This window comes from Phocoena phocoena, chromosome 5, assembly GCF_963924675.1.
Source record: "Phocoena phocoena chromosome 5, mPhoPho1.1, whole genome shotgun sequence".
Taxonomy (NCBI): domain Eukaryota; kingdom Metazoa; phylum Chordata; class Mammalia; order Artiodactyla; family Phocoenidae; genus Phocoena; species Phocoena phocoena.
The window spans coordinates 4,778,236-4,793,370 of record NC_089223.1 but is presented as its reverse complement, the minus strand read 5'-3'; the positions used below and the strand labels follow the sequence as shown (position 1 = coordinate 4,793,370).

The 15,135-nt window shown below is 33.5% G+C and overlaps 1 protein-coding gene across 3 annotated transcripts in view; it reads left to right on the top strand.

The window, feature by feature from the left end:
- Positions 1 to 1,328: 1,328 nt before the first annotated feature.
- The window catches only part of FSTL5 (follistatin like 5), a 656,124-nt gene continuing 642,317 nt past the window's right edge, over positions 1,329 to 15,135 (top strand). For all 3 annotated transcript variants that reach the window (XM_065877718.1, XM_065877721.1, XM_065877719.1), the window contains exon 1: positions 1,329 to 1,454. In XM_065877718.1, the coding sequence (XP_065733790.1) occupies positions 1,329 to 1,454 (126 nt within the window). The remainder of the gene's footprint in view (positions 1,455 to 15,135) is intronic.

Below are 15,135 nucleotides of genomic sequence, written 5' to 3'. Positions count from 1 at the left end.
TTCAGCAGGCTAATCATACCGATCTGGAGATTGAATGCGACTACATATAATTAAAACCATAGACTGTCGAATGTCTGGCTGAGCGAATGGAGTAGCATCCATGGCTAATGGGATTAAGTCATATATAATGGCAAAATAAAGGAGTAGAATGACTTGCAAGAGGACTGAGAAGACGATTTTACAAACTCTGTAGACACAGAAGAGATGGATGTTATAGACATCAAGTAAAGTGACCATTTTTTGAAAAAAAGAAATGTTATTTTGATAGAGTGATGAGGATAGAATCATGATTGGTCAGAAAATGGATAGAATGAGATATACAATTCCTTCCAAAAATTCAGAAGTAGAGGAGAAGAGAAATTATCTTAAAATAAGGGTGATTTGAACACATTTAAAGATGGAAGAAAATCATTTAGAGACAGAGTTTAAATACCCTAAATAGCAGGGTTAATCAGTTGGCTAAATTTCTCAAGCCAGATGACCAGATTGGATTAGACAGGAGGAGAAAAAGCTCCTGCTATAGTCACAGTAGTGACAAAAATGTGAAAGTGGTAAAGTGGAATATAGTTGAGGTCAAAGCATAGATTTGTTTGTTTGGAAGAGGGCTTAGAGAGTTTATATGGTGATAAATTTATGCAATTTTACAATTTCTCTGCTATAGCCAAGAATATAGAGCTGTGGAAAGAGCCATAGGACTTTTAGTTTAAAGCACTTAAAAAGCAATTTTCTAGGAAACATCCTCTTAGGTGCTACTGGTAAAATGCATTCATAACTCGATATAACCTATCTGTATAATTTCTGTTGTACCTCAGTTTATTAAGTACTTACCATAGAAGACTATCTTACCAACCTCTCACCAATATTTACCAGTAAATTATAATAGCTATAGTTTTATTAAGCATTATTCATCAAATACACTCCAAGAGGAGTTTGAAATTTAAAAATATGTTGATAATTGTATTCTGTATGGATGCTTAGAAAATTTATCATTGTTTAATGTTTACTCTCTTTTTAAAAATTTTTCTTTCAACATGTGTTTATTAATTGTTCCTCAGTACATTTTTATTGGCCCCTAAATTTCTACTTATTCAATGTTGTGTAAAGCTGTATGAGTAAAACAAACAATATTTGTTATGATCAAGAAGATAATAATCTTTATTCAGAGATGCTTACCTATTATGGATTCAGTTGGCGACTGCTGCCGGGTTTTGATTAGATCTATTAAGATTTCTATTTGCTATTGAATATTTCTTGATACATTTATTCAATATAGAATGTATTTTCTGATTATTTGCAATGTTAATTTTCACAGGTGAAAAGCAATAAGGATGTTTAAGTGCTGGTCAGCTGTTTTGATTCTTGGATTCATTTTTCTGGAGTCAGAAGGAAGGCCAACCAAAGAAGCAGGATATGGCCTTAAATCTCATCGGCCTCTAATAAGATTGCGACACAAGGTACAGTACCCATCTGGACTTGCTCCTAGTGTCTAGCGGTTATGAACTAAACTATTGGCTGTCTGGTTTACTACTCACTTAGGAGCACTTATTTCAGAATATGCTTTCAGAATATAATTTACACAAAAATCACATTTTAAAACATGAAGTGGTAGTACTTTTGGAAGCTTACAACTTTGGGAATTAAATACTTTTTCACAAATTATAGAGATGGGCTAGTTTAAAAATATGTCATTAAAAGTTCACGTGAAGTAATAGTAAAGGATTTATAAAGATCAGTAAATATGTTAAGACCTAATCACCCAGATGCTTTCTATTATTTTGATATTAATTTTAAGTTTAGAACTTTTCAAAATAAAACAATACTGTTATGTTCTTGAATTTCTCATAAAGATAAAGAGAAAAGGATGTCTGCCATCTAGAGATATATAGTTTGGCAAAGTTTTTGTTTTTATAAAAATCATTAGACATTTTAAGTTCATCAAAAATCATAATTTTGTGTTGTCTAATGTTGAGAAAATACTTCATTTATTTATGTTAAATATTTTCAAGAAAAAAATAAGTTGACATTTAGGAATTCTATAAATTATATAGGTTATATACTTATAGTAAATTAAGCTAGTGCTTTTATTTTAATAACAGATCATGATACTGCAAATAAGATACTAAAGCAACATTTTATTCAATCGAATAAGTTTACAATACATTTTGGTTTTCCTAGAGAACTGAAAAAAGACAAAAATGCTGATTTTGAAAAGAACGTATGTAATTTTAAATTTCTTACACTACTTGTCTTTTAAAAAAACACTTGAAATAAACATAACTATATTGATTTCCTCCGTTACATTCAATACATGCTAGTGGCATTTATTTTTGCTGAAATTCTTTCATCACATTATTGTATTTTGATAAAATTGCTAAACTTTACTGGGATTTTTATGTGCCAGACACTAGGCTAAGCTGTTAAATTTATTATTTTATTTAATCTTCAAAACAAACTGATAAAGACATATCTATTTTCATTCTATAGATGAGAAATAAAAATTCTTAGAATGTTAAAGGATTTTTCTGAATGCATATATTTATTAAATATATCAGTAGGCTAGGGTATAACATGCAGGATAGATTTGATAGGAATAAAAGAGAAAATAAGTAAAATATAAAATATACTTCAATGTCAAAAATCATTGTAGAAATTTAGTCTCATGTAAAAGTAAATAAGTTATTAAAGTGTTCAGTCTGGATAAATACAATTGGAGAATTGGCCTCGTTCCACTATCTTTCAAATATCATTTGTTTCCCCTACTTCATGGACTAACAATAAGTTTTATCACTGCCCCAAACTTAGAAATAATAACTCCTTTATGAATGCTCTCAAAACACATTATTAATTCAACGTTTGACTCATACTGTTACAGACCCAGTGAATATTTATTCCATGCTTTGTGTCTGCCCTATGTTATGTGTCTTTAGGTCAGAAACTGTGCCTTTCTAATCTTTTCATTCCTGGTGCCATGAATATAGTAGATACTGTTTAATTGAATCGATGGCAGAAAAATGACAGGTAGAATGCATGACTAGGAGTTTTGACTGTTCCCCTGCTAAATATAAACCACAGATTTTTATGTATTATTTATAAATAATTTTGAATTAAATTTGGACGTTGAAGATAAATTTCTTATCCTGCACTGCTGTGTGACTTAAGAAACCTTTAAGGAAATGAAACAACACAATGAGTTAAACCTGTTTTAGAAAGACTGATACCCACCCAAAATGATCAGTCACCTCCCAATCTTTTCCATCTCTGTGTCTTTAGCCCAAAATAATTAGAGACAATACATGATTGCTAGTATGTAGAAGCGGAGAGCAGAGAATGCTATGTAATACCTAACTTTCAAATGATGTGAGACAGAGGTGACATGAAGCTATAGAGGCATTCTGTGACTTTGTGTGTGTGTGTGTGTGTGTGTAAACCTGTGTATTTGACAGGAATAAAAAAGCACCCTGAGCTGTGCAAGTTCCTGCAAAGCCCCACAAGATACTTTCCACACACTATAAACCCCTGACCCAGCCACTGGGATCTACTTTTCCTTCCCCAAGACCTTGAAGACTAATCACATTATACTATTTATTTTTGTTTATATCAGTCACTGTTTGAATCCCAGGGATACCTGGTCATCCTTTTTCCACTGCTTTCATTCCAGTTAGGTTCACATGCTACTTTGTTAGGCTTTCCCAAACCATAATTGAAAATGGGACAAACATAGACATTCCCTAGATCCCCTGTTTGATTTCTTTTCTTTCTTTTTTCTTTTATTTCTTTTTGCTGGGAAATAAGCTTTTATTAATTAGTCCCAGAGGTTCTAAACTTTTTATGTCCATTTTTTTTTTTTTTGGTCTTAAATAGGAAGGACCTTTTCTAGTCTTCTTACTGATATTCTAAATAGTTTTGTAAAACGTTTTCTTCTGTACTCTTCTCTCATATTTATTTATTTGTTTATTTTAAAATTTTTATTGGAGTATAGTTTATAATGTGTTAGTTTCTACACTACAACAAAGTGAATCAGCTATACATACACACATATCTCCTCTTTTTTGGATTTGCTTCCCATTTAGGTCATCACAGTACATTGAGTAGTGTTCCCTGTGCTATACAGTAGGTTCTCATCAGTTATCTATTTTATACATAGTATCAGTAGTGTATATATGTCAATCCCTAACTCCTAGTTCATCCCACCTCCCCTTCCCCCCTTGGTATCCATACGTTTGTTCTCTACGTCTGTGTCTCCATTTCTTATTTCCACTCATAGAATACATCACTATTTGCAAGATATCTATTTTAATTATTTATTAGTTTGTTGGATGTTTCTTTCCATTATGATATAAGCTACTATTCATGTTGCTATAACACAGCACCTAGAACAGTATGTGGCACATGGTAAACAAGAAACAAATACATGTAGAATGAATGATTCCATCTGTTGGCTAGAATAAGGCTTAAATCAAGATGATATACATATATAATTATATTATTATAATTAATAAATCAGAAATAATTTCTTTTTCTACCATTTTACCAGAGTAAAATCAATAGAGCTATACTTAATAAATTTTTTAAATACGTTATTTTAATAGCATTACATAAATTGATTTTCTCTTATTTGTTATTTTTTAACCTATATAGTTTTATTTGAATTGCAAAGAATAGTAACCTCTCTAAACCTTTGGATAGGTGTCACTAGTATTAAATATTAGTTATTAACTACAAAACTATAAAATAATAGATATGATAGATACTGAGTTCTGATTAACCAATCCACATTTTCCCCAGAGAGGTGTCTGTACCTTGAATCTGGACAAATGTATATACAGAATTCATTTTTATCAAATATTTGTGTGTTAACTGTATAATGAATCCCCTTTTGGGAGCAAAAACTGAAATGTGAGAATTATTTGTCATATTAGATAGAAATAGTGTAGATATAATTATAAACATATGTACATAGTTATATCATTTACAACTCTATATACACACAAATGTGATTACAAATATATTTGTCTGTCCCAAGATAAAAATGAGTAACATAAATCCATCATGCTAATTATAGAATCTTAATTATAGTCCATAATATATATCTAAGGGAGCTGATCCTGTGTTTCACCCAATGTGTTTACCCAACAAGTATTTATTGAACTTAAGAGTAGGAATTCATTAGCACTGTAAAATTGAAAAATACAGTTACAAAATGCAAATCCAAATAGTGGCTCTTCATTATTATTTTAAAATAACCATTGCATACTTATATTGCACTGTGTACTTTCATATACATTAATGGTTGTAATTTAATTCTACAGTAATCCTGGGATGCAGGGAATATTATTCCTGTTTATCCAAATGATATTATTAAAATCAGAGAGGAAAAGTTACTTTCCCAAGGAGAAGAGAGGGGAACAGACAGAATGAATGAAATTAGTAAGAGGTAGATAAAAGCATAGGTAGACCACAGATGGGGAAGAAGGGCGAGAAAAGCATAAAGCTGATGATGGTAGTAAAGCAATGTGACGTTAACTTCAATGAGAAACATCTCTTGTTCGTTCAGGTTGTTCCTCTTGCCCTTCCATAAGCACAACCACAGTGTTCCCACCTCCATTTTCTTGGCCAGATTGAATGCCTTCTTCTGAAGGTTGCTGTAGCTCTGGTTTAGCCAGTCTCCCAATGAAGTCTCACTAGGAAGCAATAGTCACCACCCTAACTGCTGGTCTGTTGCTAGGAGTCTGGGTGTTGAGCATAGTAGTAACTATCGGCTGCCGTGTGCATTCGTGAGAAAATTCCCTGTAGTCTCCCAAATTTTAAGCCATCTCCAGAATTTGTATACTCAGAGCAGCCCATACAGAACATAGTCTCACAGGGCATTGACTGTATACCAGGTACTCTGTTAGCTTTATTCTATACATTGGTTTAATTATATGAAGATTTTCACGTCATAAGTGGTTTTATTACCATTTGATAAATAAGAAAATTGGGCTTAAAAATGTTTAGTAATTGTTTAATTCAACACCCTTATAATGTTAGGAAGCAGGATTTAGGATTTAATGCAGAGTCTATATATATTAATGCCCATTCCGCAGTGAGTAATTTTTGTAGTAATTTGATCTGTGTGCTGTGTATTTCCTGTTCTCTCTGCATTCCGATCACATAGTAGTGAGGCACGATATTATGTCTTGGTCCCTTTGTGGTTGATGTGACTATGTGTCTGCTTCTGGCTAATGAATTGTAAGAAGTGACATGAAATGCATCTGGGCTGAACATTTGATCCCAATTGTAAAATCTTCCTGAATTCCCTTTTTCTTCTAGCATGACAAACAGCATCTGATCAAGGTGGTGTCTGCTTAAATCATCCTAAGTGTCTGAATCAACTAGGATGAGTGAAACACACTGGCAGTTAGTGAACATCGCATACTTATATTGCACTACGTACTTTCATATACATTGTTGTAATTTAATTCTGCGATAATCCTGCGATGCATGGAGTATTATTTCTGTTTATCCAAATGATATTATTAAAATTGAAATGTGAAATTAGGGGAAAATCTTCTGTTTTAAACCACTGAGACTTGGGAGTTGTTTGCTATCTCAGCATAACCAGTCTGTTCTCACCAATAAAGAGAGAACTAGAATGTAAACTCCTATCATCTAACCACAAATTCTGGGCTCCTTTTCCTCTACTGTCTTGGTATTTTTTTTCCATTTCCATTCCTATACTTTTCTTCCTCTCTTTCATCCAGTATTTCTTTCTTCTCTCTGTTTCCTGCTGAGTCATAATTTCCTATCACAATTAAAACTCCTGTTGTAGTCACAAACCTGTAATATGCATGTACTAATATTTCAGCATATTACCCTAGTCAGTTCACTGTAAATCCTGTCAGGGTCGGTGCCTTATCTTAAATCCTTTTTCTTACCTACAGCACTGATCACACCTGCTGCATTGTTTGCTGATACTGGTAATCAAAGCCAAGCTAGAGGGAAGATCTTATGAGGACAGTAAGGAGTTCTCTTTGAGTATACCTATTGGGACCACTGAAATATCTTAAATAGCTTACATGTTTATGTGGCCAGAGAATGTGATGCCCAGCTTTATAGTGCAGAGCAAACCAAAATTGCATTACTATCCCTTTACTTCCTAAATCAAAATGTTAGTCTATGAAAGTAGTTACCGTGCAAATGGAGCAAAGAGTTTGCATAATTTAATAAGTCCAGAGAGTGTTGCTATGCATGGCAGTGCACTATAATTCTAAGAAGTTGTTTGTGGGAGGTGATCTTTTACTTTTGGTATTAAAAGATTGATAGATGTGGATTGGTGAAGAGTGGCAGGAGAGAACTCTAGGGAAGGAGAAAAACATTAAACAACACATCAAAACCGTGACTGCTCAGAGGATAGAAACCTTCGGGCAAACCCAGGAGCATTATTTCCTGACTGACTAAAAATTGTGCTATTCCATCTGAAATATCTTACTGCTTCCAGCATGTTCAAGGGAAGGCCCTTTAAAATGTGAATCTATTTTGCAGAGGTCAAGAATCAATTTGGACCATTATGTAAGAGCAAAAATGGTCGTGATGAGGGAAGTAAAGACATCATGGTGGAATGATTAATTAAGTAAATGTTAAGGAATTAATTAATATATATATTTATTCCATATATATCTTAGTGGTTTATTATTATTAATAAATCTATGACTTTTTATGTTTTTTTATTGAAGTATAGTTGATTTATAATTTTATGTTAGTTTCAGGTACACAGCAAAGTGATTCAGTTATACATATACATATATATCTATTTTTTTCAGATTGTTTTCCCTTATAGGTTATTACAAAATATTGAGTATAGTTCCCTGCACTATACAGTAGGTCCTTGTTTATCTGGTTTATATATAATAGTGTATATCTGTTAATCCCAAACTCCACATTTATCTTTCCCCACCTTTCCGCATTAGTGACCATAAGTGTTTACTATGTCTGTGAGTCTATTTCTATTTTGTATATAAGTTTGTTTGTATCATTTTTTTTTAGATTCCACATATAAAAGATATCATATGATATTCGTCCTTCTCTGTCTGGCTTACTTCACTTAGTATGATAATCTGTAGGCCCATCCATGTTGCTGCATATGGCGTTATTTCATTCTTTTTATGGCTGAGTAATATTTCATTGTATAAATATACCACATCTTCTTTATTCATTCATCTGGCAATGTACATTTAGGTTGTTCCATGTCTTGGCTGTTATAAATAGTGCTGCTGTGAACATTGGAGTGCATGTATATTTTTCTCCAGATATATGGCCGGGAGTGGAATTGCAGGATCATATGGTAGCTCTATTTTTAGTTTTTTAAGGAACTTTCATACTGTTCTCCATACTGGCTGTACAAATTTACATTCCCACCAACAGTGTAGGAGGGTTCCTTTTTCTCCACACCCTCCCTAGCACTTATTAGTTATTACAAGTTGTAGACTTTTTGATGATGGACATTCTGACAGGTGTGAGGTGATACCTCATTGTAGTTTTGATTTGCATTTCTTGGCTTTTTTCACATAACTAGAACAAAATTTTTTTTAATTTGTATGGAAACACAAAAGACCCCTAATAGGCAAAGCAATCTTGAGAAAGAAGAATGGAGCGGGAGGAATCACTATCCCTGACTTCAGAGTATACTGCAAAGCTACAGTAGTCAAAACAGTATGGTGCCAGCACAAAAACAGAAATATAGATCAATGGAACAGGATAGAAAGCCCAGAAATAAACCCATGCACCTATGATCAATTAATCTACAAAAAAGGAGGCAAGAATATACAGTGGAGAAAAGACACTCTCTTCAATAAGTGGTGCTGGGAAAACTGGACAGCTATATGTAAAAGAATGAAATTAGAACATTCTGTAACACCATACACAATGATAAACTGAAAATGGATTAAAGACCTAAATGTAAGACCAGATGCTATAAAACTCCTCTAGAAAAATGTAGGCAGAACACTCTTTGACATCCATTGCAGCAATATCTTTTGGGATTCGTCTCCTAGAGTAATGGAAATAAAAACAAAAATGAACAAATGGGACCTAATTAAACTTAAAAGCTTTTGCACAGCAAAAGAAACCAGAAACAAAATGAAAAGGCACCCTATAAAATGGGAGAAAATATTTGCAAATGATGCAACTGACAAGTGATTAATATCCAAAATATAGAAACTGCTCATACAGCTCTCTTTCTCTCTCTCTCTCTCTATATATATTTACATATATATATTTACATATATATATATATATAAACAATCCAATCCAAATGGGCAGAAAATCTAAATAGACTTTTCTCCAAAGAAGACATACAGATGGCCAAAAAGCTCATAAAAAGATGCTCAGCATTGCTAGTTATTAGAGAAATGCAAATCAGATTTTTTAATCTAAAAATTATGTTTGAAAAAGGAGGACATTTATTTTTTTCTGATAAATGAAGTTCTGCTATTAATTGAGCTAGTGCCTGGAACCTAGTTTCCACAGAGCTATGCAAAGAGGGCTAGGTTACAGCAGCATACACCATAGGATATAGAAGATCTGTGCATTGAAGGACACCATGTGGACTGTTCTTTGCACCAGAAGAAGACATATCTTTAGGATACTGGACAGTAGGTAGTCTTGTCCTTTGCAATTAGAGATACAATCTCTGTCTTCTAAGGCTGTATATACACTTGCCTTTGCTCCGGAAGGGGACATTATCTCTGTGTTTCAAAGCTGCTTGCTGTACAAATATCCTTGAATAGATTCCAGAGCAAATGACAGTCAGTGTCTCTGCTCAGGAGATGTGAAAAAACATGAGGGGGATTGTCTCCCAAGACACAAGGGGAGTACCACCTGTATCAGGAGGTCAGAGTCACCATCAAGTGTATCTAAGGCCTAAGCTAATGATGTGTATTTCAAAGTTGATTTGCAAACCAAGTGCATAGGTATAACTTCATCCTACCTTTTACTGCTTAATTTTGTCCTTTTTAGAACTTTAAGGAAAAAAATGTTTTGACAACCTTCGAATGTGTTGCTTTCATGTTTATTCCTTTACACCAGGACATATTTGCTAATCTGGGGAAAATTGGCATGTGGTTGACTAAATCACTTCCCTTACCAAAAATAAGTCAATAAAGGGATATATCTAACTTTTAAAATCTTCAAGATACGAACCTACTTGTCATTTGATCCTTTTGAGAACGAATTCTCAAAGCAGTACTATTATTACAGATGTGTAGGGTGATATGCATAAAGTCTGTTCCTTTATACCTCTATGACCCTACATTAAAATATTTTTTGTAAAAATTTAAAAGTAGTAGTTATAACTGCTTTCGTTTGAAGATTTGAAGTTTTGAAATGTTAAAAATGGGATGCATTAGCATTTTACTTACATCTATTCAATAAAATATAACAAAGTAATCAAATAAATCAAATTCATATAGTATATTAGAACCAAGCTTGTCAGGATTCCAGAAAACTCTGTTTATGCATTAGTCTTGGGCACTTATGATGTTTTTTACCACTCTGGGATGAATTTCAAGTGACCTGAACCACAATGCTTTCTCTATACCCAACTCAATAATTTAAAAAATTTATATAGATAGATAGATAGATAGCTGAAAAACAGTGGCTTTATCCGTGTTTCCCTGAACAGTTATTGATTCTTTTACTGATCAAGAAGCACCAGAATATTAGGATCTAGATGTGGTTAAACAGGTTTGTCATTACTGTTCATTTTGATTGACTTCCAAAGCCGCCTTCTCTTTAGGTATAGTTGTATTTTTCTCCTCATTTCTGTGGAAAGAATGTGCTAGTACACATCAGTTTGCTAAAGAAAACAAACTACTCATATACCTAGATCTACCACTAATTAAGCACATTATACTACCTCCTGTTCAAAAAAATATATATAGGTGTCATAGTTTATAACAGGGTTCAGTGTGGTTACTCTAAACATGTACATGTAGAAAAAAGGCTTATGAGTTGAGAACAGGCAAATGACGTAAATTAACATTAATATACCACAACCTGGGCTTCCCTGGTGGCGCAGTGGTTGAGAGTCCGCCTGCTGATGCAGGGGACACGGGTTCGTGCCCCGGTCTGGGAAGATCCCACATGCCACGGAGCGGCTGGGCCCGTGAGCCATGGCTGCTGAGCCTGCGCATCCGGAGCCTGTGCTCCGCAGTGGGAGAGGCCGCAGAAGTGAGAGGCCCGCGTACCAAAAAAAAAAAAAAAAAAAAAATATATATATATATATATATATGCACCACAACCTAATATTTGTATTCACTGCTTCAACGTGTAATCTAATTATAAGTTGTTTTGTTCATCTTCCATTATTAAAATTCTATTGTGAATTCAATTAGCAAAGCTCTGTATTATAAATGAAAAGAAATATCCTGATTTATGAGCTTGACATTCAACATGTTTAAGGCATAAAAACCCTATGGTGTACAGATCACAGTTGAAAAGAATAGGATTAGTTTTAACTAATATTGCTTACTGCTTATTTCTGGCATCAGGTTCCCTGTATATGAGCTGAGAGATAGTGGTTTTAGAGCTATAAAATAGTAGAAAATATTCAGTCCATCTTTAAAAGCATATAATATAGATGGGAAAAGTGAGTGCCTGAGAGGCAAAGGTCTTTACTGAAGATCACACAGTTTGAACTAGCCACCAGGCTGTCTGAAAGTCATTGGGAGTTTATCAGTTGTGTGTGTTAAACAAATGGCCCATTCAAAGATTGGGCTGTCAGTGATTATACTACCAATTGGCAGAACCATCCAACAAAAAATGTCTATTTTCAACATCCTGTCAGAAGGATACTTACATATGCTATCAGCAATGGTGGCAGTGTGGTTTTATTTTCTCCTAAGGGGCTTATTTTCTCTTTCCCAATTTTTAAATAGACTATTTTCTTATAGCACTTTTAGGTTCACAGCACAATCGAGTAGAGAGTCTAGAGAGTGCCCATATACTTCCTGGAACCACATCTGTAAACTTCCTCCACTATCATCATCCTGCACCACATGGTACTTTTGTTACAATTCATGAACCTACAGTGACAAATCATTATTACCTGAAGTCCGTGGTTTGCCTTAGCATTCACTCTTGGTGTTCTACACTTTATGGATTTCGACACATGCATAATAACCTGTATCCACCATTGTAGTAGCATACAGGATAATTTCGTCCTCCTAAAAATACTCTGTGCTCTGCCTATTTATCTCTCTTTCTCCCATAACTCCCTATAAACTCTAATCATTTTATTGTCTCCCTAGTTTTGCCTCTTCCAAAATGTCAAAATATAGCCCTTACAGATTGTCTTCCTTCACTTAATAGTATGCACTAAAGATTTCTCCATATCTTTTCATGTCTTGATAGCTCATTTCTTTTTAGTACTGAATAATAGTTCATTGTCTGGATGTACCACAATTTATCTACTTACTGAAGGACATGTTGGTTGCTTGATTTTGATAATTAAAGATAAAATTGTTATAAACATCTGTGTGCAGGTTTTTGTGTGGACATAAGTTTTCGACTCATCTGGGGAAATTCCAACGAGTGTGATTATTGAATCGTATGGAAGGGTATGATTAGTTTTATAAGAAAGTGTTACACTGTCTTCCAAAGTAGCTGCATCATTTTGCATTCTCACCAGCAATGAATGCGAGTGGTTCCACATTCTTGTCAGCATTTGGTGTTGCCAACTTTTTGGATTTTAGCCATTCTAATATCCGTTAGAATACATATACATATAGTGGTATCTCACTGTGGTTTTAATTTGCCATTCACTAAAGACATATGACATTTAACATATTTCTATATGTTTATTTGCCATCTGTATATTCTCTTGGTAGAGGTGTCTACTCAGGTCTTTTGCCCATTTTTTAAATTGGGTTATTAGTTTTCTCATCATTGAGTTTGAGTCCATTGTATATTTTGAATAATAGTCCTTTATCAGATGTGCTATTGTCAGATATTTTCTTCCTGACTGTGGCTTGTCTTCTCATTTCTTGACATTGTCTTTTGCAGAGAAGACATTTTTTAACTTTAATGAAGTTCAGCTTAATAATTATTTCTTTCCTGAATCATGTCTTTGTTGTAGTATTTTAAAAGTCATTGCCCTGCTCAAGATCATGTACATTTTCTCATATGTTATTACCGTCTGGGGGGTTTATAGTTTTCCATTTCACATTTAGGCCTAAGATTCATTTTGGGTGATTCTTGTGAAGGGTTTCAAGTCTGTGTCTAGATTCATTTTTTCTTTTTTTACATGTAGGTGTCCAGTTGTTCCAGCATCATTTGTTGAAAAAGCTGTCTTTGCTCCATTGTACTGCCATTGCTCTTTCATCAAAGATCAGTTGATTATATTACTGTGGGTCTGATCTGGACTCTACTCTGTTCCATTGAGCTCTTTGTCAATTCTTCCACCAATGCCACACTCTCTTGATTACTGTAGCTTTATAATAGGTCCTAAGTGCATTCGTGTCAGTCCCCCCACCTCCTTCTTTCTCAATATTGTATAGCCTTTTCTGGGTCTTTTTCCTCTCAAACTTTAGGATCAGTTGTCATTATCCATAAAATAAGTGGTTGAGATTTTGACTGGGGTTGCACTGAACATGTAGATCAACTTGGGAGGAATTGTAATCATGACAATATTGAGGCTTTATATCCATGAACATGGAATATCTCTCCATTTATTTAGTTCTTTGATTTTGTGCATCGGAGTGCTGTAGTTGTCTTTATATAGATCTTGTACATGTTGTGTTAGGTTTATATCTAAGTATTTAATATTTCTGGGTGCTAATGAAAGTGGTATTGTCTTTTCAATTTCAAATTCCACATGTTCATTGTTAGTATGTAGGAAAATGATTCACTATTTCTAAAGTTTGAGTAATGATTTTTTTCCATTGTACTGCCGTTGTTCTTTTGTCAAAGATCAGTTGACTGGATATATGTGTGTCTGGTCTGGACTTGCCAGTCAAAATCTGACAAAATACCTCCTGGAACTAATAAGTGATTGTAGAAATTTCATAGGATACAAGGTTAATATACAAAAGTCAATCACTTCCCTTTTTACCAGCAATGAATAAATGGAATTTGAAATTTAAAACACAATACCATTTACATTAGCACTCGCAAAAATGAAATACTCGGTATAAATCTAACAAAATATGTACAAGATCTATATGATGAAAACTACAAAATAAACAAAATCAAAAAATAACTAAATAAATTGGGAGATATCCTATGTCTATAGATAAGAAGACTCAATATTGTCAAGATAACATTTCTTCCCAACTTGATCTATAGATTCAACACAATCTAAATAAAACTCTCAGCAAGTTATTTTGTGAATATTTACCTCATCTACTGAAAAATTCCTGTGGTAATGAAGGTCAGTCATTGAAATGTCCACATGATACAGTATTTCAAAAGAATATATTTCTATTATTTGCCGGTTTATACGTCCTCAGGAAATTTTGCCAACTAAGTTTCTATAGAGACCTAACAAAAACAAGTGTTCTGACATTACCAAAACAAACAAATGAATAAAAATACAACAATTTATATTTTAAAAATATATGCTTTGAAGTAATATAAACATATGTCTTAATTGTATGAAGATTTAGGAAATTATTGAAGGGAATTATGTATCCCTTATATTTTATTTTTCCCAAATTTTAGAATGAAATTTTAAGCATTCAGGCAAATTTGAAAGAATTTTACAGTGTGCGCCCATGTAACCAAGACATTAATGAATATTTTGCTATGTTTGGTTTTCATATATTTATGTGTGTGTTTGTGTGCCTCTCCATCCCTCTTTCCATTTATTAATTTATCTTACTGTTGTATTACTTTCAAATTATAGACAGTAATCTCTTCTTTCTTAACTAGATTTAACTATATCATTAACGAGTTAATATTTATTTAGAATTTTTTTTATTATTTTAAAATACTTTATCCATACAGTGGAAAACCCAAAACTTATGTCTTCATTCTCTGAGTTTTGACAAATGTATACATTTGTGAAACAGGCATCTAGGTACAGGTGTATCAAGATTGGAATGTCATCATTCCCCAAGGAAATTCCCTCACACTGCTTCCCAAGCAGTCTCTGACCTCATT